This window comes from Chiloscyllium plagiosum, unplaced genomic scaffold (assembly GCF_037043375.1).
Source record: "Chiloscyllium plagiosum isolate Xiang-an unplaced genomic scaffold, Cpla_swu_hap1 HiC_scaffold_53X, whole genome shotgun sequence".
Lineage (NCBI taxonomy): Eukaryota > Metazoa > Chordata > Chondrichthyes > Orectolobiformes > Hemiscylliidae > Chiloscyllium > Chiloscyllium plagiosum.
Genome location: NW_028270191.1, coordinates 9968702 through 9994821, shown reverse-complemented (window position 1 = coordinate 9994821; position 26120 = coordinate 9968702). Strand labels below are relative to the sequence as shown.

The window sequence follows — 26120 nt, the reverse complement described above, 5'->3', positions numbered from 1 at the left end:
CGGAATAGGGGGGTGAGGGGGGTGAGGTACACAGACCGGAATAGGGGGGTGACGTACACAGACCGGAATGGGGGGGTGAGGTACACAGACCGGAATAGGGGGGTGAGGGGGTGAGGTACACAGACCGGAATAGGGGGGTGAGGGGGTGAGGTACACAGACCTGAATGGGGGGGTGAGGTACACAGACCGGAATAGGGGGGTGAGGGGGGTGAGGTACACAGACCGGAATGGGGGGGTGAGGTACACAGACCGGAATAGGGGGGTGAGGTACACAGACCGGAATAGGGGGGTGAGGGGGGTGAGGTACACAGACCGGAATGGGGGGGTGAGGTACACAGACCGGAATAGGGGGGTGAGGGGGGTGAGGTACACAGACCGGAATGGGGGGGGTGAGGTACACAGACCGGAATAGGGGGGTGAGGGGGGTGAGGTACACAGACCGGAATAGGGGGGTGAGGTACACAGACCGGAATAGGGGGGTGAGGGGGGTGAGGTACACAGACCGGAATGGGGGGGGTGAGGTACACAGACCGGAATAGGGGGGTGAGGGGGGTGAGGTACACAGACCGGAATGGGGGGGTGAGGTACACAGACCGGAATAGGGGGGTGAGGTACACAGACCGGAATGGGGGGGTGAGGTACACAGACCGGAATGGGGGGGTGAGGGGGGTGAGGTACACAGACCGGAATGGGGGGGTGAGGTACACAGACCGGAATAGGGGGGTGAGGGGGGTGAGGTACACAGACCGGAATGGGGGGGTGAGGTACACAGACCGGAATAGGGGGGTGAGGGGGGTGAGGTACACAGACCGGAATGGGGGGGTGAGGTACACAGACCGGAATGGGGGGGTGAGGTACACAGACCGGAATAGGGGGGTGAGGTACACAGACCGGAATGGGGGGGTGAGGTACACAGACCGGAATGGGGGGGTGAGGTACACAGACCGGAATAGGGGGGTGAGGTACACAGACCGGAATGGGGGGGTGAGGTACACAGACCGGAATAGGGGGGTGAGGGGGGTGAGGTACACAGACCGGAATGGGGGGGTGAGGTACACAGACCGGAATAGGGGGGTGAGGGGGGTGAGGTACACAGACCGGAATGGGGGGGTGAGGTACACAGACCGGAATAGGGGGGTGAGGGGGGTGAGGTACACAGACCGGAATGGGGGGGTGAGGTACACAGACCGGAATAGGGGGGTGAGGGGGGTGAGGTACACAGACCGGAATGGGGGGGTGAGGTACACAGACCGGAATAGGGGGGTGAGGTACACAGACTGGATTAGGGGGGGTGAGGTACACAGACCGGAATAGGGGGTGAGGTACACAGACCGGAATAGGGGGGGTGAGGTACACAGACCGGAATAGGGGGGTGAGGGGGTGAGGTACACAGACCAGAATGGGGGGGTGAGGTACACAGCCCGGAATAGGGGGGTGAGGGGGTGAGGTACACAGACCAGAATGGGGGGGTGAGGGGGTGACGTACACAGACCGGGGTGAGAGAGTGAGGTACACAGACCGGAATAGGGGGTGAGGTACACAGACTGGATTAGGGGGGGTGAGGTACACAGACTGGATTAGGGGGGGTGAGGTACACAGACCGGAATAGGGGGTGAGGTTCACAGACTGGAATAGGGGGGGGTGAGGGGGTGGGGTACACAGACGGGAATAGGGGGGGGTGAGGGGGTGGGGTACACAGACCGGAATAGGGGGGTGAGATACACAGACCGGAATAGAAGGCCCACAGAAACCCAAAGCCAATTCAGGACGAGCGATCAACATTGGCCCAGCCAGGGACAGCCAAATACAAACCGGGAACGCAAAATACACATCTCTTCGGATGGTACTATCCTGCTCACCCCCCACATCGGAGAACATTTTCATGGATTGCATACCTTCACAGGCCCCGACACCAGCTTCCCCTCGCCCCGCACCCTCCCCTCATTGTGGCACAAGTCATTTGAGAATGAATCAGGCTGGTTCCAATGAGACCATTCAACATGTCTATTAAAACGTGATTCACTTTGTTGGTAACAGGTCAGTCGGGTTGACTGACAGTTTACTCTTTCCACCGTTTCCCGCAGTGCTTCCTGCAACAGGCAACAGAAACAAAAGCATGGGACACAAACTCAATTGCAGACCCAAGCCCCGACTGCAACACGACTGCCTCCTCCATTAGGTTCCCTTCTCAGCTGGCTCCTCAACACACCACGGGGGCTGAAAGACAAGCAGAAAGGGAATGGGCATGGGTTATTGAATGGACATGACGGGACAACTTAACACGGCCAATCCACCCTAACCTGCACATCCCTGGGCACTATGGGACAATTTAGCATGGTCAATCCACCCTAACCTACACATCCCTGGGCACTATGGGACAACTTAACACGGCCAATCCACCCTAACCTGCACATCCCTGGGCACTATGGGACAATTTAGCATGTCCAATCCACCCTAACCTACACATCCCTGGGCACTATGGGACAATTTAGCATGGCCAATCCACCCTAACCTGCACATCCCTGGGCACTATGGGACAATTTAGCATGGCCAATCCACCCTAACCTGCACATCCCTGGGCACTATGGGACAACTTAACACGGCCAATCCACCCTAACCTACACATCCCTGGGCACTATGGGACAATTTAGCATGGCCAATCCACCCTAACCTGCACATCCCTGGGCACTATGGGACAATTTAGCATGGCCAATCCACCCTAACCTGCACATCCCTGGGCACTATGGGACAACTTAGCATGGCCAATCCACCCTAACCTGCACATCCCTGGGCACTATGGGACAACTTAACACGGCCAATCCACCCTAACCTGCACATCCCTGGGCACTATGGGACAACTTAACACGGCCAATCCACCCTAACCTGCACATCCCTGGGCACTATGGGACAACTTAACACGGCCAATCCACCCTAACCTGCACATCCCTGGGCACTATGGGACAATTTAGCATGTCCAATCCACCCTAACCTACACATCCCTGGGCACGACGGGACAACTTAACACGGCCAATCCACCCTAACCTGCACATCCCTGGGCACTATGGGACAATTTAGCATGGTCAATCCACCCTAACCTACACATCCCTGGGCACTATGGGACAACTTAACACGGCCAATCCACCCTAACCTGCACATCCCTGGGCACTATGGGACAATTTAGCATGTCCAATCCACCCTAACCTACACATCCCTGGGCACTATGGGACAATTTAGCATGGCCAATCCACCCTAACCTGCACATCCCTGGGCACTATGGGACAATTTAGCATGGCCAATCCACCCTAACCTGCACATCCCTGGGCACTATGGGACAACTTAACACGGCCAATCCACCCTAACCTACACATCCCTGGGCACTATGGGACAATTTAGCATGGCCAATCCACCCTAACCTGCACATCCCTGGGCACTATGGGACAATTTAGCATGGCCAATCCACCCTAACCTGCACATCCCTGGGCACTATGGGACAACTTAGCATGGCCAATCCACCCTAACCTGCACATCCCTGGGCACTATGGGACAACTTAACACGGCCAATCCACCCTAACCTGCACATCCCTGGGCACTATGGGACAACTTAACACGGCCAATCCACCCTAACCTGCACATCCCTGGGCACTATGGGACAACTTAACACGGCCAATCCACCCTAACCTGCACATCCCTGGGCACTATGGGACAATTTAGCATGTCCAATCCACCCTAACCTACACATCCCTGGGCACTATGGGACAATTTAGCATGGCCAATCCACCCTAACCTGCACATCCCTGGGCACTATGGGACAATTTAGCATGGCCAATCCACCCTAACCTGCACATCCCTGGGCACTATGGGACAACTTAACACGGCCAATCCACCCTAACCTGTACATCCCTGGGCACGATGGGACAATTTAGCATGGCCAATCCCACCCTAACCTGCACATCCCTGGGCACTATGGGACAATTTAGCATGGCCAATCCACCCTAACCTGCACATCCCTGGGCACTATGGGACAATTTAGCATGGCCAATCCACCCTAACCTGCACATCCCTGGGCACTATGGGACAATGTAGCATGGCCAATCCACCCTAACCTACACATCCCTGGGCACTATGGGACAATGTAGCATGGCCAATCCACCCTAACCTACACATCCCTGGGCACTATGGGACAATTTACCATGGCCAATCCACCCTAACCTGCACATCCCTAGGCACTATGGGACAACTTAGCATGGCCAATCCACCCTAACCTGCACATCCCTGGGCACTATGGGACAACTTAACACGGCCAATCCACCCTAACCTGTACATCCCTGGGCACTATGGGACAACTTTACACGGCCAATCCACCCTAACCTGCACATCCCTGGGCACTATGGGACAACTTAACACGGCCAATCCACCCTAACCTGCACATCCCTGGGCACTATGGGACAACTTAACACGGCCAATCCACCCTAACCTGCACATCCCTGGGCACTATGGGACAACTTAACACGGCCAATCCACCCTAACCTGTACATCCCTGGGCACTATGGGACAATTTAGCATGGCCAATCCACCCTAACCTGCACATCCCTGGGCACTATGGGACAATTTAGCATGGCCAATCCACCCTAACCTGTACATCCCTGGGCACTATGGGACAACTTAACATGGCCAATCCACCCTAACCTGTACATCCCTGGGCACGATGGGACAATTTAGCATGGCCAATCCCACCCTAACCTGCACATCCCTGGGCACTATGGGACAATTTAGCATGGCCAATCCACCCTAACCTGCACATCCCTGGGCACTATGGGACAATTTAGCATGGCCAATCCACCCTAACCTGCACATCCCTGGGCACTATGGGACAACTTAACACGGCCAATCCACCCTAACCTACACATCCCTGGGCACTATGGGACAATTTAGCATGGCCAATCCACCCTAACCTGCACATCCCTGGGCACTATGGGACAATGTAGCATGGCCAATTCACCCTAACCTGCACATCCCTGGGCACTATGGGACAATTTAGCATGGCCAATCCACCCTAACCTGCACATCCCTGGACACCATGGGACAATTTAGCATGGCCAATCCACCCTAACCTGCACATCCCTGGACACCATGGGACAATTTAGCATGGCCAATCCACCCTAACCTGCACATCCCTGGGCACTATGGGACAATTTAGCATGGCCAATCCACCCTTACCTGCACATTCCTGGGCACTATGGGACAATTTAGCATGGCCAATCAACCCTAACCTGCACATGCCTGGGCACTATGGGACACTTTAGCACGGCCAATCAACCCTAACCTGCACATCCCTGGGCACTATGGGACAATTTAGCACGGCCAATCCACCCTAACCTGCACATCCCTGGGCACTATGGGACAATTTAGCACGGCCAATCAACCCTAACCTGCACATCCCTGGGCACTATGGGACAATTTAGCATGGCCAATCCACCCTAACCTGCACATCCCTGGGCACTGTGGGACAATTTAGCATGGCCAATCAACCCTAACCTGCACATCCCTGGGCACTATGGGACAATTTAGCATGGCCAATCCACCCTAACCTGCACATCCCTGGGCACTGTGGGACAATTTAGCATGGCCAATCCACCCTAACCTGCACATCCCTGGGCACTATGGGGCAATTTAGCATGGCCAATCCACCCTAACCTGCACATCCCTGGGCACTATGGGGCAATTTAGCACGGCCAATCAACCCTAACCTGCACATCCCTGGTCACTATGGGGCAATTTAGCACGGCCAATCAACCCTAACCTGCACATCTTTGGATTGTGGGAGGAAACCCACACAGACATAGGGAGAATGCAGCACAGACAGTCGCCCAAGGCAGGGATCGAACCCAGGTCCCTGGCGCTGTCAGGCAGCAGTGCTAACCACTGAGCTGCCATGCTGCTCAACCTGACCTTGAGCAGTGGATGCTATGAGGTACAGCAGCATAATGGTTGTGTTAGTGGACTCATCCTCTGGGGGCACAAATTTAAAGTCAGGACAAGTGCAATAAGCCAATATCAAAAATGACCATCAACATGTGGAGCTGGCAAAACCCAGCCTGGCATTTCAAACAGGATGTGAACGTGCCAACCCGGATACTCACAGACTGTTCTTTCACTTGCGAGGTCATACCTGAAAGCCAAAGCACACAGAGAGAGGTTCGAGTTACCACCAGATCGAAGTAGACGGTCTCTCAGCTCACACAGCACACAATGGGCTTGAATGCCTCAGCGACGGATCATACAAGCCCCACTTTCACTGTTGTGTCTCCGGTGCCTCTGCTTCATTCATACAGGCCTCACTGGCCATTTATTTCTGCCCTCCTCTATATTAAATCCAACCTGCCAAGTGCCTTCCCGTTTCTTCCTCCTGAAGCCTGCTACTTTTTTTTCATTCACTTGTGGGACGTGGGTGTCACTGGCTGGGTCCAGTATTTATTACTCCGTCCCTAATTGCCCCCTTGAGAAGGTGGGGGTGAGCTGCCATCTTGAACCGCTACAGTCCGTGTGCTGTGGGTTGACCCACAATGCCCTGAGGGAGGGAATTCCAGGATTTTGACCCAGTGACACTGAAGGAACAGGGATATATTTCCAAGTCAGGATGGTGAGGGGCTCAGAGGGGAACTTGCAGGGGGTGGTGTTCCCATGTACCTGCTGCCCTTGTCCTTCTAGATGGAAGTGGTCGTGGGTTTGGAAGGTGCTGTCTGAGGGTCTTTGGTGAATTCCTGCAGTGCATCTTGTAGATGGTACACACTGCTGTTACTGAGCGTCGGTGGGGGGAGGGAGTGGGTGTTTGTGGATGTGGGGCCAATCAAGCGGCTGCTTTGTCCTGGATGGTGTTGAGCTCCTTGAGTGTTGTTGGAGTTGCCCCCATCCAGGGGCAAGTGGGGAGTATTCCCTCACCCTCCTGTCAAGGGCTGGAAAGGGAATCGCAGAATAGGTGGGAAGGTGATTTGAAATTGGAGACCTCCATGTTGAGCCCTCCGGGCTGCCGGCTGCCTCGGTGGAAGGTGAGGTGTTGTTTCTCCAATTTGCGGTTTGGTTCGTTGTGGCAATGGAGGAGGCTGAGGATGGTGATGTCGGAAAGGGAGTGGGAAGGGGGGGGATTGGAATGGGTGGGGCCTGGGAGGTCCGGTCGGCCTCTGTGGGCCCGGCTGAGCTGCTCGGTGAGCCGTTCCCGAAGTTTCTGTTCAGTCTCCCTGATGTAGAGGAGACCACATCAGGAACCCCGAGGCAGTAAACTCGGTTGGAAGAGAGGCAGGTGAACCTCTGTCTCACCTGGAGGGGCTTTTTGGGGGGCCCTGGATGGAGGTGAGGAGAGGGGGGGTGGTGTGGGGGCAGGTTTTACATCTTTTCCTGTTCCAGGGGAAGGTACCGGGGGGTTTGGCAGTTGGAGAGGGGTTTGGGGTGAGTGGTGTGAACCAGGGACTGTCGAAGGGAACAGCCCTTGTGGAAGGCAGAGAGGAGTGGGGAGGGGAGATGTTCTTGGTGGTAGGGTCTCCTGTTTAAGGATGATGCGTTGGATGTGGAGACTGGTGGGGTGGTAGATGAGGACAAAGGGGGACTCAATGTTTGTTGCATTTGGAGGGAGGCAGGTTGAGAGCAGTGGAACGGGAACTGGAGGTGGTGCAGTGGAGGGCTGTCTGGATGACAGAGGAAGGAAAAGCACGTTTTCCAAAATCGGTGGACATCTGGGATGCTTGGGAGCTTTTTGGAGATGGTCAGAGCCTGGCATTTGTGTGGCACCAATGTTACTTCTCAGCCCAAGCCTGGGTATTGCCCAGATCTTGTTGTATTTGAACATGAACTGCTTCAGTATCTGAGGAGTTGCGAATGGTGCTGGACACTGTGCAATCATCAGCGAACATCCCCCACTTCTGACCTTATGACGGAGGGAAGGTCATTGATGAAGCAGCTGAAGATGGTTGGGCCTAGGACACTACCCTGAGGAGCTCCTGCAGAGATGTCCTGGAGCTGAGATAACTGACCTCCAACAACCACAACCATCTTCCTATGTGCCAGGTATGACTCCAACCAGCGGAGAGTTTGCCCCCTGATGCCCATTGACTCCAGGTTTGCCAGGGCTCCTTGATGCCACACTCGGTCGAGTGCACCTTGATGTCAAGGGCTGTCCCTCTCCCCTCCCCTCTGGAGTTCAGCTCTTTTGTCCATGTTTGACCCAAGGCTGTAATGAGGTCAGGAGCTGCGTGACCCTGGTGGAACCCAAACTGGGTGTCACTGAGCAGGTTATTGCTGAGCAGGTGCTGCTTGATAGCCCTGTTGGTGACACCTTCCATCACTTTCCTGATGATCGAGAGGAGACTGATGGGGCGGTAATTGGCCGGGTGGGATTTGTCTTGCTCTGTGTACAGGACATACTCAGGGAATTTCCTATCCCCTGCGTGGTTGACTGGCAAGCATGGGGGAGAGTGGGATGAAGGAGACAGGTCTGTGAAACAGCTGGCAAGGCACGATGGGCTGGGATTGGAAACTGCAGATGGTCAGGTCCTGCAGCAGCAAAGCCAGTCACAGCATTGGCGAAGATGGCAGATCCAACCCACGCTCCAACCCTGAAGCATTAACCGCGCTGCGGCCAAGGAGAGACAGCGGCCTCTTTGGTGAGCTCGCGATTCCGACACGACGGCTTGACTGCAAACTCGGCGATTCACGCCACAGAGAAACAGCCGCCGCACGCAAAACTGCGCTCAAGTGAGTAAAAGACTCAAGGGTTACAACTGGAGGTGGCAAATGGAGATTAAAATCAGGGATGCACAAGGGACACGAACTGGTGGAACACATGTTTTTCTTTGGTGGGTGGGGGGGGGGGGGGGGGGGGGGACTGTCGTGTAGAAGAGTCTAAACTTGGGGTCAAATGGGAACCCCAGCCCAGCAGCAGCACCAGCTCCCCACCACCACCCCCACAACCCCTTACATCCTCGGGTACCAGAGGGGGAAAGAAACTCCAAGGCAGGCTGAGGAACAGAAAGCCGGGTAAAGCAACAGGCAGTGGTCACGTCATTGCACCAGTCAGCTCATATCCTGGGGACAGAGGTTCGGACTCCAAAAACAACAGATTTGAATTCAAGAAAACCTTTCAACAGCGACGGTGTACCAATTGCGGTGAGCTCCATCTGGTTTCACTCATCTCCTTTCAGGAAGGAATACCTGCGGTGCTTCAGCAAAACAAAAACAAACACCTGCAGATGCCAGAAATCAAAAAGCAAAACAGAAAGTGCTGGAGAAACTCAGCAGGTCTGGCACATCTGTGGAGAGAGAAAGCAGAGTTAACATTTCGGCACACAGCATGGTTTCCTTCATCGGATGGGGTATTGAGTACAAGAGTTGGCAGGTCATGTTACAGTTGTATAGGACTTTGGTTCGGCCACAAGTGAAATACTGCGTACAGTTCTGCTCGCCACATTACCAAAAGGATGTGGATGCTTTGGAGAGGGTGCAGAGGAGGGTCACCAGGATGTTCCCTGGTATGGAGGACACTAGCTGTGAAGAGAGGTTGAGTAGATTAGGATTATTTTCATTAGAAAGACAGAGGTTGAGGGGGGACCTGATTGAGGTCTACAATATCATGAGAGGTACAGACAGGGTGGATAGCAAGAAGCTTTTTCCCAGAGTGGGGGACTCAGTTACTGGGGGTCATGAGTTCAAGGTGAGAGGGGAAAAGTTGAAGGGAGATATGTGTGGGGAGTGCTTTCCGCTGAGGGTGGTGGGTGCCTGGAAAGTGTAGCCAGCGGAAGTGGTAGAGGCGGGCATGATAGCGTCACTTAAGATGTATCTAGACAGATACATGAATGGGCAGGGAGCAGAGGGACACCGATCCTTAGAAACTAGGTGACAGGTTTAGATAGAGGATCTGGGTCAGCACAGGTTTGGAGGGCCAAAGGGCCTATTCCTGTGCTGGAATGTTCTTTGCTCGTTGGGTCCGTGACCCTTGAGAAGGCACTGGACCCGAAACGTTAACGTGGCTTTCTTTCTCTCCACAGGTGCTGCCAGACCTGCTGAGTTTTCCCAACAACTTGCTTTTGAATCTGCCATCCTTACCTGCTCTGGCCGAAACATGACTTGCAGACCCACAGAAACGTGGGGTAAAGTCTGAACCCCACTCTGAAATGACTGAGGGAGCGCCACTCAGTTCGGTTAGAGGCAGGTAATATATCTGACCTTACCGGTGGTGCCCACATCCCACAGAGGAATGAGTGGAACAACACTGTCCGGGTTAGTAAATGCAGCATTTGCTCTCGTTTTCTGCCTCTCTTCTCACCAATTCTCCAAGGCCGGACAAACGGAATTGATCCCACGCGGGCGCTTGAGGAGGACAGCTGCTCTGGGAAAGATCTGGGGGCTCTTATCCCAGCGGTAATGTTGTGGCTGCTTTCGTACGCTGAAACAGAACTAGAGACGAGGCAACAATGACATTCCTGCTACTCAAGGAGCAAAGCCTTTTAGCTTCCCACAGTCAGATACTGAACGGAAACAGATCCCAGGAGGGAGGGCCTGCTGCTAAATCAGCAACAAGCCTGCGTTTAACAGACCAGTCAACATGGGCAGAACGGTAACAAATGGGAGTTTAACCCAGCGCAGTGCGAGGCAATGAGTTTGGGAAGGAACAGGCGACGGAATACTTGATAAATGGTAAGGTCCCGAGAAGCGCAGAGGGACAGAGATACTCACAGATCGGTGAATATCGCTGGATTGGTCGATGAAATGGGCTTCAGGCAAGAGCCCTTCATCACAAATCCCTGAGGAAGGGCTCTTGCCCGAAACGTCGACTCTCCTGCTCCTCGGATGCTGCCTGACCTGCTGTGCTTTCCCAGTGGCACACTCTCTGACCTCCAGCATCTGCAGTCCTCACTCTCTCCTGATGAGATGGGCTCACCACCTCACTGAGCTGAGACATAGGACGCAAGAGCAGGGAGATAACCACGGAACGTTGGAGAAACTCAGCCGGTCTGACAGCAACTGTGGACAGAGAAAGAGACAGAGTTAACGGTTCAAGTCCAGTACGACTCTTCAGAATTACTCTTCTTCTGAGACATGCTGAACTCAAAACGTTTTGGTCTCTCTACAGATACTGCCAGACTTACTGAGTCTCTTCAGTATTTTCCGAGCTTGTTAAAGATTTATAGTGTCCACGGTATGTTGCTTTTATTATAAGAGCAGGAAGGTGACGCTGGAGCTGGACAGGAGTCCAGTCAGGCCCCAGCTGGAGTGCTGTGCGTGGTTCTGGTCCCCACACTATAGGAAGATTGGGATTGCACTGAAGTGGGCGCAGAGGAGATTCACCAGGATGTTGCCTGGGATGGAGGCTGTGATTTCCTAGGTACAGAACAGGCCAAGGAAAGACAGAATTGAAGTGTCGAAGATAATGAGGTGAACAGAAAGACATGATTCCCATTGGAAAGAAGGGGTCAGTACCAGGCAACGTGGATTTGAGGCAAGACATTGTAAGGGGATTTAAGGTGGATTATTCTCATTCAGAGGACGGAGGAGGTCTGGATTCAGTGTCTCAGAGGCCAAAATCCTCAGACCTTGATTTTAAAAAAACTTGGATACACAATGTGGGACCAGACTGGATATTTACTGGTCAGCCCGAGAGGACACAATGCTATGTGTGTAGTGAGAGGGGACTGGAGTATGCAGTGTCTTCCCTTGCTGGGCTTTAATCCAAGGGTACATTTCATCTGGGCCTGGGGGATTGTCAGCTTTCAAAAGGTGTCAAACCCCTTTCCCGCTCTCATGATTTAACTTTCATCGAACATTCCCCTTCTCTGGGCTCCCTCTCCTCACAACTGGTTTAAAACTAGCTTTGACTTGGCATCAGGACCGGAAACCCCCCCCCACTCCCACCAAATCTTATTGATTTCACAGTCTGTCGACCAGGTGATAGCAGCATGCCCTTGTAAACACTGGTGACTTGAAGCAGTGTTAAAATGGGACAGCACAACAGGGACAACACGCTTCCCCCAGCAGACAGGCGACATCAAGCACAATCAATCCTTGCAACATTTGAGGACGATCAGTACCTGGCTTTGATGCAGTTTTTGTTCAGATTGGTGTAGCCATAGATGAACGTTTCAGGCGATTCTTCCTCATCTGCAGAGCGTCAGTTTAAAGGAAAACAGCAAAAGGGTGAAAAAGAAATTGCAAAACCGCTGCAGCTAATACGCTTGGGAGATCACAGCTGGATGCGTGTGGACTGTCTGGTAAAATCCAACACCACAATGCACAGGTCAGAATGAAGAGACAAACCACTATAAATGCTGGAGGAAACATCACAGAAGCGCTTCACAGGAGGCTCCCAAGCACTGAGGATGTCACCTAGACAGGGGACGAAACGTCTGCAACACAAATTTCCCGCTCGGCGAACACAACCATAACAGGAAGTGACTCCTTTATCATTGCTTATCCATCAAGGTGACAGGACTTTGCAGACGTTACACAATGAACACAGTACTCACTAGTGATCAGGAGTGAATGAAGAATAGAGACAATGAGCACTGACCCCTGGTTTGAGGAGATGATTGAATTGTTCAGACAAGGACGAGGCAGAAGGACAGTCAACACCCGCTATTGATGAAGCAGCTGAAGACGGTTATCCTCTTCCAGATTTCCACCGAGCAGGAGTTGAAGTCCCAGAATATTCTCCCTCTCTCCCTTCTCCGCCTCCCAGACTGGCGACAGGTTGGGCTGCCTCCATTGTAAAATTACCCGATGAGCCCCTCGCGTCCACCACTCTTCCCCCTTTCCCTTAACACCCAACCGCTCTCTCGCATCTGTTCTACACCCCCCACCTCCGTACGGGGACACGATTACAGGCATCATCCCCACTCTTCCACCCCACCTCCCCTGCTCTCCCACCATGTACCTCCCCTCTCCTTTGCTCCGGCTCCCCACACTCCATCAGCTATCATAGTCTCTCCCTATCCCTTCAGCAAAGGCCTCGCTGGCCCTGAGCTTCACTCCTCGACAGGCCGCTGGCTCGACTTTCATGTGCCTCCTGAGGAACGTAACGCAACAGATCATAGAATCTGGACGGGATGGAAAGAGGCCATTCAGCCCCCTGAATCTGTAGTGACCCGCCAAAGAGTGGTCCACACAACCCACGTAGCAGGCACATCCCTGGGCACTATGGGACAATTTAGCATGGCCAATCCACCCTAACCTGCACATCCCTGGGCACTATGGGACAATTTAGCATGGCCAATCCACCCTAACCTGCACATCCCTGGACACTATGGGACAATTTAGCATGGCCAATCCACCCTAACCTGCACATCCCTGGACACTATGGGACAATTTAGCATGGCCAATCCACCCTAACCTGCACATCCCTGGGCACTATGGGACAATTTAGCATAGCCAATCCACCCTAACCTGCACATCCCTGGGCTCTATGGGACAATTTAGCATGGCCAATCCACCTGAACCTGCACATCCCTGGACACTATGGGACAATTTCCCATGGCCAATCAACCCTAACCTGCACATCCCTGGACACTATGGGACAATTTAGCATGGCCAATCCACCCTAACCTGCACATCCCTGGACACTATGGGACAATTTAGCATGGCCAATCCACCCTAACCTGCACATCCCTGGGCACTATGGGACAATTTAGCATGGCCAATCCACCCTAACCTGCACATCCCTGGGCACTATGGGACAATTTAGCATGGCCAATCTACCCTAACCTGCACATCCCTGGGCACTATAGGACAATTTAGCATGGCCAATCAACCCTAACCTGCACATCCCTGGGCACTATGGGACAATTTAGCATGGCCAATCCCCCCTAACCTGCACATCCCTGGACACTATGGGACAATCTAGCATGGCCAATCCACCCTAACCTGCACATCCCTGGGCACTATGGGACAATTTAGCACGGCCAATCCACCCTAACCTGCACATCCCTGGGCACTATGGGACAATTTAGCATGGCCAATCCACCCTAACCTGCACATCCCTGGACACTATGGCACAATTTAGCATGGCCAATCCACCCTAACCTACACTTCCCTGGGCACTATGGGACAATTTAGCATGGCCAATCCTCCCTAACCTGCACATCCCTGGGCACTATGGGACAATTTAGCATGGCCAATCCATCCTTAGCTGCACATCCCTGGGGACTATGGGACAATTTAGCATGGCCAATCCACCCGAACCTGCACATCTTTAGACTGTGGGAGGAAACTGGAGCACCCGGAGGAAACCCACGCAGACACGGGGAGAATGTGCAAACTCCACACAGACTGTTGCCTGAGGCTGGAATCGAACCCGGGTCCCTGGCGCGGTGAGGCAGCAGTGCTAACCACTGTGCTGCTCAGCTGACTGAATTTAAGTGATGCAGCAGCACAGACAAGCGGGTGCGTTGATGCCTTGAAAGGGGGAGTTAAACTGAGCACAGGACATTTTCAGGAGGAAATCGAGATGGCAGAAAAGAAATTCCACACTGACCTTTATCCCAGTCTTCTTCAAGTGGGGGACACTGCCAGGTACTTGGTGGGATGTCACAAGGTTTTCTCTGCGTACTCCGAACTGCAAGATAAGGTAGATGCTTACTGGCAACGACAAAGTGGGAAGTGTGTGGATTAGCAGTGCGCAGTCTGAATGTGTGGACGCTCACCTCATTCAATTCTCATTCCTGAGAGCCCTCGGTTCCCCTGCTGAACAAGAACCTAGCAACCTCCACTTCACAAATACCCAATCACCCTGCCTCCAGAATCTGTGAGCTCAGTTGGCTGGATGGCTGGTTTGTAAAGAGTGTGATGCCAACTGCAAGGGCTCAAACCCCACTCCTGGCTGAGGTGCCCATGAAGGAGTGCCCTTGCCCAAAGCATGGGCAGGGTCAGGTTCAACCAGCACCTGTGGTGAGAGAGAGAGAGCGCGAGAGCCAGAGACAAAGCCGGAGTGAGGGAGAGTGAGGGGGAGGGAGAGTGAGGGGGAGGGAGAGCGAGGAGGAGGGAGAGCGAGGGGGAGGGAGAGGGAGAGCGAGGGGGAGGGAGAGGGAGGGAGAGGGAGAGGGAGAGCGAGGGAGAGGGAGAGCGAGGGGGAGGGAGAGCGAGGGGGAGGGAGAGCGAGGGGGAGGGAGAGCGAGGGGGAGGGGGAGCGAGGGGGAGGGGGAGCGAGGGGGAGGGGGAGCGAGGGGGAGGGGGAGCGAGGGGGAGGGGGAGCGAGGGGGAGGGAGAGCGAGGGGGAGGGAGAGCGAGGGGGAGGGAGAGCGAGGGGGAGGGAGAGCGAGGGGGAGGGAGAGCGAGGGGGAGGGAGAGCGAGGGGGAGGGAGAGCGAGGGGGAGGGAGAGCGAGGGGGAGGGAGAGCGAGGGGGAGGGAGAGCGAGGGGGAGGGAGAGCGAGGGGGAGGGAGAGCGAGGGGGAGGGAGAGCGAGGGGGAGGGAGAGCGAGGGGGAGGGAGAGCGAGGGGGAGGGAGAGGGGGAGGGAGGGAGAGGGGGAGGGAGGGCGCGGGTGAGGGAGGGCGCGGGTGAGGGAGGGCGCGGGTGAGGGAGGGCGCGGGTGAGGGAGGGCGCGGGTGAGGGAGGGCGCGGGTGAGGGAGGGCGCGGGTGAGGGAGGGCGCGGGTGAGGGAGGGCGCGGGTGAGGGAGGGCGCGGGTGAGGGAGGGCGCGGGTGAGGGAGGGCGCGGGTGAGGGAGGGCGCGGGTGAGGGCGCGGGTGAGGGCGCGGGTGAGGGCGCGAGTGAGGGCGCGAGTGAGGGAGGGCGCGAGTGAGGGAGGGCGCGAGTGAGGGAGGGCGCGAGTGAGGGAGGGCGCGAGTGAGGGAGGGCGCGAGTGAGGGAGGGCGCGAGTGAGGGAGGGCGCGAGTGAGGGAGGGCGCGAGTGAGGGAGGGCGCGAGTGAGGGAGGGCGCGAGTGAGGGAGGGCGCGAGTGAGGGAGGGCGCGAGTGAGGGAGGGCGCGAGTGAGGGAGGGCGCGAGTGAGGGAGGGCGCGAGTGAGGGAGGGCGCGAGTGAGGGAGGGCGCGAGTGAGGGAGGGCGCGAGTCAGGGAGGGCGCGAGTCAGGGAGGGCGCGAGTCAGGGAGGGCGCGAGTCAGGGAGGGCGCGAGTCAGGGAGGGCGCGAGTCAGGGAGGGCGCGAGTCAGGGAGGGCGCGAGTCAGGGAGGGCGCGAGTCAGGGAGGGCGCGAGTCAGGGAGGGCGCGAGTCAGGGAGGGCGCGAGTCAGGGAGGGCGCGAGTCAGGGAGGGCGCGAGTCAGGGAGGGCGCGAGTCAGGGAGGGCGCGAGTCAGGGAGGGCGCGAGTCAGGGAGGGCGCGAGTCAGGGAGGGCGCGAGTCAGGGAGGGCGCGAGTCAGGGAGGGCGCGAGTCAGGGAGGGCGCGAGTCAGGGAGGGCGCGAGTCAGGGAGGGCGCGAGTCAGGGAGGGCGCGAGTCAGGGAGGGCGCGAGTCAGGGAGGGCGCGAGTCAGGGAGGGCGCGAGTCAGGGAGGGCGCGAGTCAGGGAGGGCGCGAGTCAGGGAGGGCGCGAGTCAGGGAGGGCGCGAGTCAGGGAGGGCGCGAGTCAGGGAGGGCGCGAGTCAGGGAGGGCGCGAGTCAGGGAGGGCGCGAGTCAGGGAGGGCGCGAGTCAGGGAGGGCGCGAGTCAGGGAGGGCGCGAGTCAGGGAGGGCGCGAGTCAGGGAGGGCGCGAGTCAGGGAGGGCGCGAGTCAGGGAGGGCGCGAGTCAGGGAGGGCGCGAGTCAGGGAGGGCGCGAGTCAGGGAGGGCGCGAGTCAGGGAGGGCGCGAGTCAGGGAGGGCGCGAGTCAGGGAGGGCGCGAGTCAGGGAGGGCGCGAGTCAGGGAGGGCGCGAGTCAGGGAGGGCGCGAGTCAGGGAGGGCGCGAGTCAGGGAGGGCGCGAGTCAGGGAGGGCGCGAGTCAGGGAGGGCGCGAGTCAGGGAGGGCGCGAGTCAGGGAGGGCGCGAGTCAGGGAGGGCGCGAGTCAGGGAGGGCGCGAGTCAGGGAGGGCGCGAGTCAGGGAGGGCGCGAGTCAGGGAGGGCGCGAGTCAGGGAGGGCGCGAGTCAGGGAGGGCGCGAGTCAGGGAGGGCGCGAGTCAGGGAGGGCGCGAGTCAGGGAGGGCGCGAGTCAGGGAGGGCGCGAGTCAGGGAGGGCGCGAGTCAGGGAGGGCGCGAGTCAGGGAGGGCGCGAGTCAGGGAGGGCGCGAGTCAGGGAGGGCGCGAGTCAGGGAGGGCGCGAGTCAGGGAGGGCGCGAGTCAGGGAGGGCGCGAGTCAGGGAGGGCGCGAGTCAGGGAGGGCGCGAGTCAGGGAGGGCGCGAGTCAGGGAGGGCGCGAGTCAGGGAGGGCGCGAGTCAGGGAGGGCGCGAGTCAGGGAGGGCGCGAGTCAGGGAGGGCGCGAGTCAGGGAGGGCGCGAGTCAGGGAGGGCGCGAGTCAGGGAGGGCGCGAGTCAGGGAGGGCGCGAGTCAGGGAGGGCGCGAGTCAGGGAGGGCGCGAGTCAGGGAGGGCGCGAGTCAGGGAGGGCGCGAGTCAGGGAGGGCGCGAGTCAGGGAGGGCGCGAGTCAGGGAGGGCGCGAGTCAGGGAGGGCGCGAGTCAGGGAGGGCGCGAGTCAGGGAGGGCGCGAGTCAGGGAGGGCGCGAGTCAGGGAGGGCGCGAGTCAGGGAGGGCGCGAGTCAGGGAGGGCGCGAGTCAGGGAGGGCGCGAGTCAGGGAGGGCGCGAGTCAGGGAGGGCGCGAGTCAGGGAGGGCGCGAGTCAGGGAGGGCGCGAGTCAGGGAGGGCGCGAGTCAGGGAGGGCGCGAGTCAGGGAGGGCGCGAGTCAGGGAGGGCGCGAGTCAGGGAGGGCGCGAGTCAGGGAGGGCGCGAGTCAGGGAGGGCGCGAGTCAGGGAGGGCGCGAGTCAGGGAGGGCGCGAGTCAGGGAGGGCGCGAGTCAGGGAGGGCGCGAGTCAGGGAGGGCGCGAGTCAGGGAGGGCGCGAGTCAGGGAGGGCGCGAGTCAGGGAGGGCGCGAGTCAGGGAGGGCGCGAGTCAGGGAGGGCGCGAGTCAGGGAGGGCGCGAGTCAGGGAGGGCGCGAGTCAGGGAGGGCGCGAGTCAGGGAGGGCGCGAGTCAGGGAGGGCGCGAGTCAGGGAGGGCGCGAGTCAGGGAGGGCGCGAGTCAGGGAGGGCGCGAGTCAGGGAGGGCGCGAGTCAGGGAGGGCGCGAGTCAGGGAGGGCGCGAGTCAGGGAGGGCGCGAGTCAGGGAGGGCGCGAGTCAGGGAGGGCGCGAGTCAGGGAGGGCGCGAGTCAGGGAGGGCGCGAGTCAGGGAGGGCGCGAGTCAGGGAGGGCGCGAGTCAGGGAGGGCGCGAGTCAGGGAGGGCGCGAGTCAGGGAGGGCGCGAGTCAGGGAGGGCGCGAGTCAGGGAGGGCGCGAGTCAGGGAGGGCGCGAGTCAGGGAGGGCGCGAGTCAGGGAGGGCGCGAGTCAGGGAGGGCGCGAGTCAGGGAGGGCGCGAGTCAGGGAGGGCGCGAGTCAGGGAGGGCGCGAGTCAGGGAGGGCGCGAGTCAGGGAGGGCGCGAGTCAGGGAGGGCGCGAGTCAGGGAGGGCGCGAGTCAGGGAGGGCGCGAGTCAGGGAGGGCGCGAGTCAGGGAGGGCGCGAGTCAGGGAGGGCGCGAGTCAGGGAGGGCGCGAGTCAGGGAGGGCGCGAGTCAGGGAGGGCGCGAGTCAGGGAGGGCGCGAGTCAGGGAGGGCGCGAGTCAGGGAGGGCGCGAGTCAGGGAGGGCGCGAGTCAGGGAGGGCGCGAGTCAGGGAGGGCGCGAGTCAGGGAGGGCGCGAGTCAGGGAGGGCGCGAGTCAGGGAGGGCGCGAGTCAGGGAGGGCGCGAGTCAGGGAGGGCGCGAGTCAGGGAGGGCGCGAGTCAGGGAGGGCGCGAGTCAGGGAGGGCGCGAGTCAGGGAGGGCGCGAGTCAGGGAGGGCGCGAGTCAGGGAGGGCGCGAGTCAGGGAGGGCGCGAGTCAGGGAGGGCGCGAGTCAGGGAGGGCGCGAGTCAGGGAGGGCGCGAGTCAGGGAGGGCGCGAGTCAGGGAGGGCGCGAGTCAGGGAGGGCGCGAGTCAGGGAGGGCGCGAGTCAGGGAGGGCGCGAGTCAGGGAGGGCGCGAGTCAGGGAGGGCGCGAGTCAGGGAGGGCGCGAGTCAGGGAGGGCGCGAGTCAGGGAGGGCGCGAGTCAGGGAGGGCGCGAGTCAGGGAGGGCGCGAGTCAGGGAGGGCGCGAGTCAGGGAGGGCGCGAGTCAGGGAGGGCGCGAGTCAGGGAGGGCGCGAGTCAGGGAGGGCGCGAGTCAGGGAGGGCGCGAGTCAGGGAGGGCGCGAGTCAGGGAGGGCGCGAGTCAGGGAGGGCGCGAGTCAGGGAGGGCGCGAGTCAGGGAGGGCGCGAGTCAGGGAGGGCGCGAGTCAGGGAGGGCGCGAGTCAGGGAGGGCGCGAGTCAGGGAGGGCGCGAGTCAGGGAGGGCGCGAGTCAGGGAGGGCGCGAGTCAGGGAGGGCGCGAGTCAGGGAGGGCGCGAGTCAGGGAGGGCGCGAGTCAGGGAGGGCGCGAGTCAGGGAGGGCGCGAGTCAGGGAGGGCGCGAGTCAGGGAGGGCGCGAGTCAGGGAGGGCGCGAGTCAGGGAGGGCGCGAGTCAGGGAGGGCGCGAGTCAGGGAGGGCGCGAGTCAGGGAGGGCGCGAGTCAGGGAGGGCGCGAGTCAGGGAGGGCGCGAGTCAGGGAGGGCGCGAGTCAGGGAGGGCGCGAGTCAGGGAGGGCGCGAGTCAGGGAGGGCGCGAGTCAGGGAGGGCGCGAGTCAGGGAGGGCGCGAGTCAGGGAGGGCGCGAGTCAGGGAGGGCGCGAGTCAGGGAGGGCGCGAGTCAGGGAGGGCGCGAGTCAGGGAGGGCGCGAGTCAGGGAGGGCGCGAGTCAGGGAGGGCGCGAGTCAGGGAGGGCGCGAGTCAGGGAGGGCGCGAGTCAGGGAGGGCGCGAGTCAGGGAGGGCGCGAGTCAGGGAGGGCGCGAGTCAGGGAGGGCGCGAGTCAGGGAGGGCGCGAGTCAGGGAGGGCGCGAGTCAGGGAGGGCGCGAGTCAGGGAGGGCGCGAGTCAGGGAGGGCGCGAGTCAGGGAGGGCGCGAGTCAGGGAGGGCGCGAGTCAGGGAGGGCGCGAGTCAGGGAGGGCGCGAGTCAGGGAGGGCGCGAGTCAGGGAGGGCGCGAGTCAGGGAGGGCGCGAGTCAGGGAGGGCGCGAGTCAGGGAGGGCGCGAGTCAGGGAGGGCGCGAGTCAGGGAGGGCGCGAGTCAGGGAGGGCGCGAGTCAGGGAGGGCGCGAGTCAGGGAGGGCGCGAGTCAGGGAGGGCGCGAGTCAGGGAGGGCGCGAGTCAGGGAGGGCGCGAGTCAGGGAGGGCGCGAGTCAGGGAGGGCGCGAGTCAGGGAGGGCGCGAGTCAGGGAGGGCGCGAGTCAGGGAGGGCGCGAGTCAGGGAGGGCGCGAGTCAGGGAGGGCGCGAGTCAGGGAGGGCGCGAGTCAGGGAGGGCGCGAGTCAGGGAGGGCGCGAGTCAGGGAGGGCGCGAGTCAGGGAGGGCGCGAGTCAGGGAGGGCGCGAGTCAGGGAGGGCGCGAGTCAGGGAGGGCGCGAGTCAGGGAGGGCGCGAGTCAGGGAGGGCGCGAGTCAGGGAGGGCGCGAGTCAGGGAGGGCGCGAGTCAGGGAGGGCGCGAGTCAGGGAGGGCGCGAGTCAGGGAGGGCGCGAGTCAGGGAGGGCGCGAGTCAGGGAGGGCGCGAGTCAGGGAGGGCGCGAGTCAGGGAGGGCGCGAGTCAGGGAGGGCGCGAGTCAGGGAGGGCGCGAGTCAGGGAGGGCGCGAGTCAGGGAGGGCGCGAGTCAGGGAGGGCGCGAGTCAGGGAGGGCGCGAGTCAGGGAGGGCGCGAGTCAGGGAGGGCGCGAGTCAGGGAGGGCGCGAGTCAGGGAGGGCGCGAGTCAGGGAGGGCGCGAGTCAGGGAGGGCGCGAGTCAGGGAGGGCGCGAGTCAGGGAGGGCGCGAGTCAGGGAGGGCGCGAGTCAGGGAGGGCGCGAGTCAGGGAGGGCGCGAGTCAGGGAGGGCGCGAGTCAGGGAGGGCGCGAGTCAGGGAGGGCGCGAGTCAGGGAGGGCGCGAGTCAGGGAGGGCGCGAGTCAGGGAGGGCGCGAGTCAGGGAGGGCGCGAGTCAGGGAGGGCGCGAGTCAGGGAGGGCGCGAGTCAGGGAGGGCGCGAGTCAGGGAGGGCGCGAGTCAGGGAGGGCGCGAGTCAGGGAGGGCGCGAGTCAGGGAGGGCGCGAGTCAGGGAGGGCGCGAGTCAGGGAGGGCGCGAGTCAGGGAGGGCGCGAGTCAGGGAGGGCGCGAGTCAGGGAGGGCGCGAGTCAGGGAGGGCGCGAGTCAGGGAGGGCGCGAGTCAGGGAGGGCGCGAGTCAGGGAGGGCGCGAGTCAGGGAGGGCGCGAGTCAGGGAGGGCGCGAGTCAGGGAGGGCGCGAGTCAGGGAGGGCGCGAGTCAGGGAGGGCGCGAGTCAGGGAGGGCGCGAGTCAGGGAGGGCGCGAGTCAGGGAGGGCGCGAGTCAGGGAGGGCGCGAGTCAGGGAGGGCGCGAGTCAGGGAGGGCGCGAGTCAGGGAGGGCGCGAGTCAGGGAGGGCGCGAGTCAGGGAGGGCGCGAGTCAGGGAGGGCGCGAGTCAGGGAGGGCGCGAGTCAGGGAGGGCGCGAGTCAGGGAGGGCGCGAGTCAGGGAGGGCGCGAGTCAGGGAGGGCGCGAGTCAGGGAGGGCGCGAGTCAGGGAGGGCGCGAGTCAGGGAGGGCGCGAGTCAGGGAGGGCGCGAGTCAGGGAGGGCGCGAGTCAGGGAGGGCGCGAGTCAGGGAGGGCGCGAGTCAGGGAGGGCGCGAGTCAGGGAGGGCGCGTGTCAGGGAGGGCGCGAGTCAGGGAGGGCGCGAGTGAGGGAGGGCGCGAGTGAGGGAGGGCGCGAGTGAGGGAGGGCGCGAGTGAGGGAGGGCGCGAGTGAGGGAGGGCGCGAGTGAGGGAGGGCGCGAGTGAGGGAGGGCGCGAGTGAGGGAGGGCGCGAGTGAGGGAGGGCGCGAGTGAGGGAGGGCGCGAGTGAGGGAGGGCGCGAGTGAGGGAGGGCGCGAGTGAGGGAGGGCGCGAGTGAGGGAGGGCGCGAGTGAGGGAGGGCGCGAGTGAGGGAGGGCGCGAGTGAGGGAGGGCGCGAGTGAGGGAGGGCGCGAGTGAGGGAGGGCGAGAGTGAGAGAGGGCGCGAGTGAGAGAGGGCGCGAGTGAGAGAGGGCGCGAGTGAGAGAGGGCGCGAGTGAGAGAGGGCGCGAGTGAGAGAGGGCGCGAGTGAGAGAGGGCGCGAGTGAGAGAGGGCGCGAGTGAGAGAGGGCGCGAGTGAGGGAGGGCGCGAGTGAGGGAGGGCGCGAGTGAGGGAGGGCGCGAGTGAGGGAGGGCGCGCGAGAGGGAGGGCGCGCGAGAGGGAGAGCGCGCGAGAGGGAGAGCGCGAGCGAGGGAGAGCGCGAGCGAGGGAGAGCGCGAGCGAGGGAGAGCGCGAGCGAGGGAGAGCGCGAGAGAGGGAGAGCGCGAGAGAGGGAGAGCGCGAGAGAGGGAGAGCGCGAGAGAGGGAGAGCGCGAGAGAGGGAGAGCACGAGAGAGGGAGAGCACGAGAGAGAGGGCGAGTGAGAGAGCGCAAGTGAGAGAGAGCGAGTGAAAGAGAGCGCGAGTGAGAGAGAGCGAAGAGTGAGAGCGAAGAGTGAGAGCGAAGAGTGAGAGCGAAGAGTGAGAGCGAAGAGTGAGAGAGCGCGAGTGAGCGACGGCGAGGGAGAGAGAGCGTGAGTGAGAGAGGGCGCGAGTGAGAGAGGGCGAGTGAGAGAGGGCGAGTGAGAGAGGGCGAGTGAGAGAGGGCGAGTGAGAGAGGGCGAGTGAGAGAGGGCGAGTGAGAGAGGGCGAGTGAGAGAGAGCGCGAGCGAGAGCGAGAGCGAGAGCGCGAGCGAGAGCGAGAGCGAGAGCGAGAGCGAGAGCGCGAGCGAGAGCGCGAGCCAGAGAGGGCGCGAGTCAGAGAGGGCGCGAGTCAGAGAGGGCGCGAGTCAGAGAGGGCGCGAGTCAGAGAGGGCGCGAGTCAGAGAGGGCGCGAGTCAGAGAGGGCGCGAGTCAGAGAGGGCGCGAGTGAGAGAGGGCGTGCGAGGGAGAGCGAGAGGGCGAGAGAGCACGCGAGAGATAGAGAGCGAGTGAGTGAGAGCGTGAGTGAGTGAGACAGCGAGAGTGAGAGAGAGCGAGAGAGAGAGCGTGAGTGTAAGAGAGTGCGAGTGAAAGAGAGCGTGAGTGAGCGCGAGTGAAAGAGAGCGTGAGTGAGCGCGAGTGAAAGAGAGCGTGAGTGAGCGCGAGTGAGTGAGCGCGTGAGCGAGGGAGGGCGCGAGCGAGGGAGGGCGCGAGCGAGGGAGGGCGCGAGCGAGGGAGGGCGCGAGCGAGGGAGGGCGCGAGCGAGGGAGGGCGCGAGCGAGGGAGGGCGCGAGCGAGGGAGGGCGCGAGCGAGGGAGGGCGCGAGCGAGGGAGGGCGCGAGTGAGGGAGGGCGCGAGTCAGAGAGGGCGCGCGTCAGAGAGGGCGCGAGTCAGAGAGGGCGCGAGTCAGAGAGGGCGCGAGTCAGAGAGGGCGCGAGTCAGAGAGGGCGCGAGTCAGGGAGGGCGCGAGTCAGGGAGGGCGCGAGTCAGGGAGGGCGCGAGTCAGGGAGGGCGCGAGTCAGGGAGGGCGCGAGTGAGGGAGGGCGCGAGTGAGGGAGGGCGCGAGTGAGGGAGGGCGCGAGTGAGGGAGGGCGCGAGTGAGGGAGGGCGCGAGTGAGGGAGGGCGCGAGTGAGGGAGGGCGCGAGTGAGAGAGGGCGCGAGTGAGAGAGGGCGCGAGTGAGAGAGGGCGCGAGTGAGAGAGGGCGCGAGTGAGAGAGGGCGCGAGTGAGAGAGGGCGCGAGTGAGGGAGGGCGCGAGTGAGGGAGGGCGCGAGTGAGGGAGGGCGCGAGTGAGGGAGGGCGCGCGAGAGGGAGGGCGCGCGAGAGGGAGAGCGCGCGAGAGGGAGAGCGCGCGAGAGGGAGAGCGCGCGAGAGGGAGAGCGCGAGCGAGGGAGAGCGCGAGCGAGGGAGAGCGCGAGCGAGGGAGAGCGCGAGCGAGGGAGTGCGCGAGCGAGGGAGTGCGCGAGCGAGGGAGAGCGCGAGAGAGGGAGAGCGCGAGAGAGGGAGAGCACGAGAGAGGGAGAGCACGAGAGAGAGGGCGAGTGAGAGAGCGCAAGTGAGAGAGAGCGAGTGAAAGAGAGCGCGAGTGAGAGAGAGCGAAGAGTGAGAGCGAAGAGTGAGAGCGAAGAGTGAGAGCGAAGAGTGAGAGCGAAGAGTGAGAGAGCGCGAGTGAGCGACGGCGAGGGAGAGAGAGCGTGAGTGAGAGAGGGCGCGAGTGAGAGAGGGCGAGTGAGAGAGGGCGAGTGAGAGAGGGCGAGTGAGAGAGGGCGAGTGAGAGAGGGCGAGTGAGAGAGAGCGCGAGCGAGAGCGAGAGCGCGAGCGAGAGCGAGAGCGCGAGCCAGAGAGGGCGCGAGTCAGAGAGGGCGCGAGTCAGAGAGGGCGCGAGTCAGAGAGGGCGCGAGTCAGAGAGGGCGCGAGTCAGAGAGGGCGCGAGTCAGAGAGGGCGCGAGTCAGAGAGGGCGCGAGTCAGAGAGGGCGTGCGAGGGAGAGCGAGAGGGCGAGAGAGCACGCGAGAGATAGAGAGCGAGTGAGTGAGAGCGTGAGTGAGTGAGACAGCGAGAGTGAGAGAGAGCGAGAGAGAGAGCGTGAGTGTAAGAGAGTGCGAGTGAAAGAGAGCGTGAGTGAGCGCGAGTGAAAGATAGCGTGAGTGAGCGCGAGTGAAAGAGAGCGTGAGTGAGCGCGAGTGAGTGAGCGCGTGAGCGAGGGAGGGCGCGAGTGAGGGAGGGCGCGAGTGAGGGAGGGCGCGAGTGAGGGAGGGCGCGAGTGAGGGAGGGCGCGAGTGAGGGAGGGCGCGAGTGAGGGAGGGCGCGAGTGAGAGAGGGCGCGAGTGAGAGAGGGCGCGAGTGAGAGAGGGCGCGAGTGAGAGAGGGCGCGAGTGAGGGAGGGCGCGAGTGAGGGAGGGCGCGAGTGAGGGAGGGCGCGAGTGAGGGAGGGCGCGAGTGAGGGAGGGCGCGAGTGAGAGAGGGCGCGAGTGAGAGAGGGCGCGAGTGAGAGAGGGCGCGCGTCAGAGAGGGCGCGAGTCAGAGAGGGCGCGAGTCAGAGTGGGCGCGAGTCAGAGAGGGCGCGAGTCAGAGAGGGCGCGAGTCAGAGAGGGCGCGAGTGAGGGAGGGCGCGAGTGAGGGAGGGCGCGAGTGAGGGAGGGCGCGAGTGAGGGAGGGCGCGAGTGAGGGAGGGCGCGAGTGAGGGAGGGCGCGAGTGAGGGAGGGCGCGAGTGAGGGAGGGCGCGAGTGAGGGAGGGCGCGAGTGAGGGAGGGCGCGAGTGAGAGAGGGCGCGAGTGAGAGAGGGCGCGAGTGAGAGAGGGCGCGAGTGAGAGAGGGCGCGAGTGAGAGAGGGCGCGAGTGAGAGAGGGCGCGAGTGAGGGAGGGCGCGAGTGAGGGAGGGCGCGGGTGAGGGAGGGCGCGAGTGAGGGAGGGCGCGCGAGAGGGAGGGCGCGCGAGAGGGAGAGCGCGCGAGAGGGAGAGCGCGCGAGAGGGAGAGCGCGCGAGAGGGAGAGCGCGAGCGAGGGAGAGCGCGAGCGAGGGAGAGCGCGAGCGAGGGAGAGCGCGAGCGAGGGAGAGCGCGAGCGAGGGAGTGCGCGAGCGAGGGAGAGCGCGAGAGAGGGAGAGCGCGAGAGAGGGAGAGCACGAGAGAGAGGGCGAGTGAGAGAGCGCAAGTGAGAGAGAGCGAGTGAAAGAGAGCGCGAGTGAGAGAGAGCGAAGAGTGAGAGCGAAGAGTGAGAGCGAAGAGTGAGAGCGAAGAGTGAGAGCGAAGAGTGAGAGCGAAGAGTGAGAGCGAAGAGTGAGAGCGAAGAGTGAGAGCGAAGAGTGAGAGAGCGCGAGTGAGCGACGGCGAGGGAGAGAGAGCGTGAGTGAGAGAGGGCGCGAGTGAGAGAGGGCGAGTGAGAGAGGGCGAGTGAGAGAGAGCGCGAGCGAGAGCGCGAGCCAGAGAGGGC

General features: G+C 61.8%; 1 protein-coding gene across 1 annotated transcript in view; it reads right to left on the bottom strand.

Annotated features, from left to right (window-relative positions):
- Positions 1–1990: 1990 nt before the first annotated feature.
- Positions 1991–26120, bottom strand: part of LOC148134640 (gametocyte-specific factor 1-like) — a 39637-nt gene continuing 15507 nt past the window's right edge. Inside the window, 5 exon segments of the mRNA XM_087985466.1 lie at positions 1991–2217; positions 6141–6169; positions 10313–10443; positions 12075–12144; positions 14513–14593. Of these exon segments, the coding sequence (XP_087841592.1) occupies positions 2176–2217; positions 6141–6169; positions 10313–10443; positions 12075–12144; positions 14513–14593 (353 nt within the window). The 3' untranslated portion in view covers positions 1991–2175.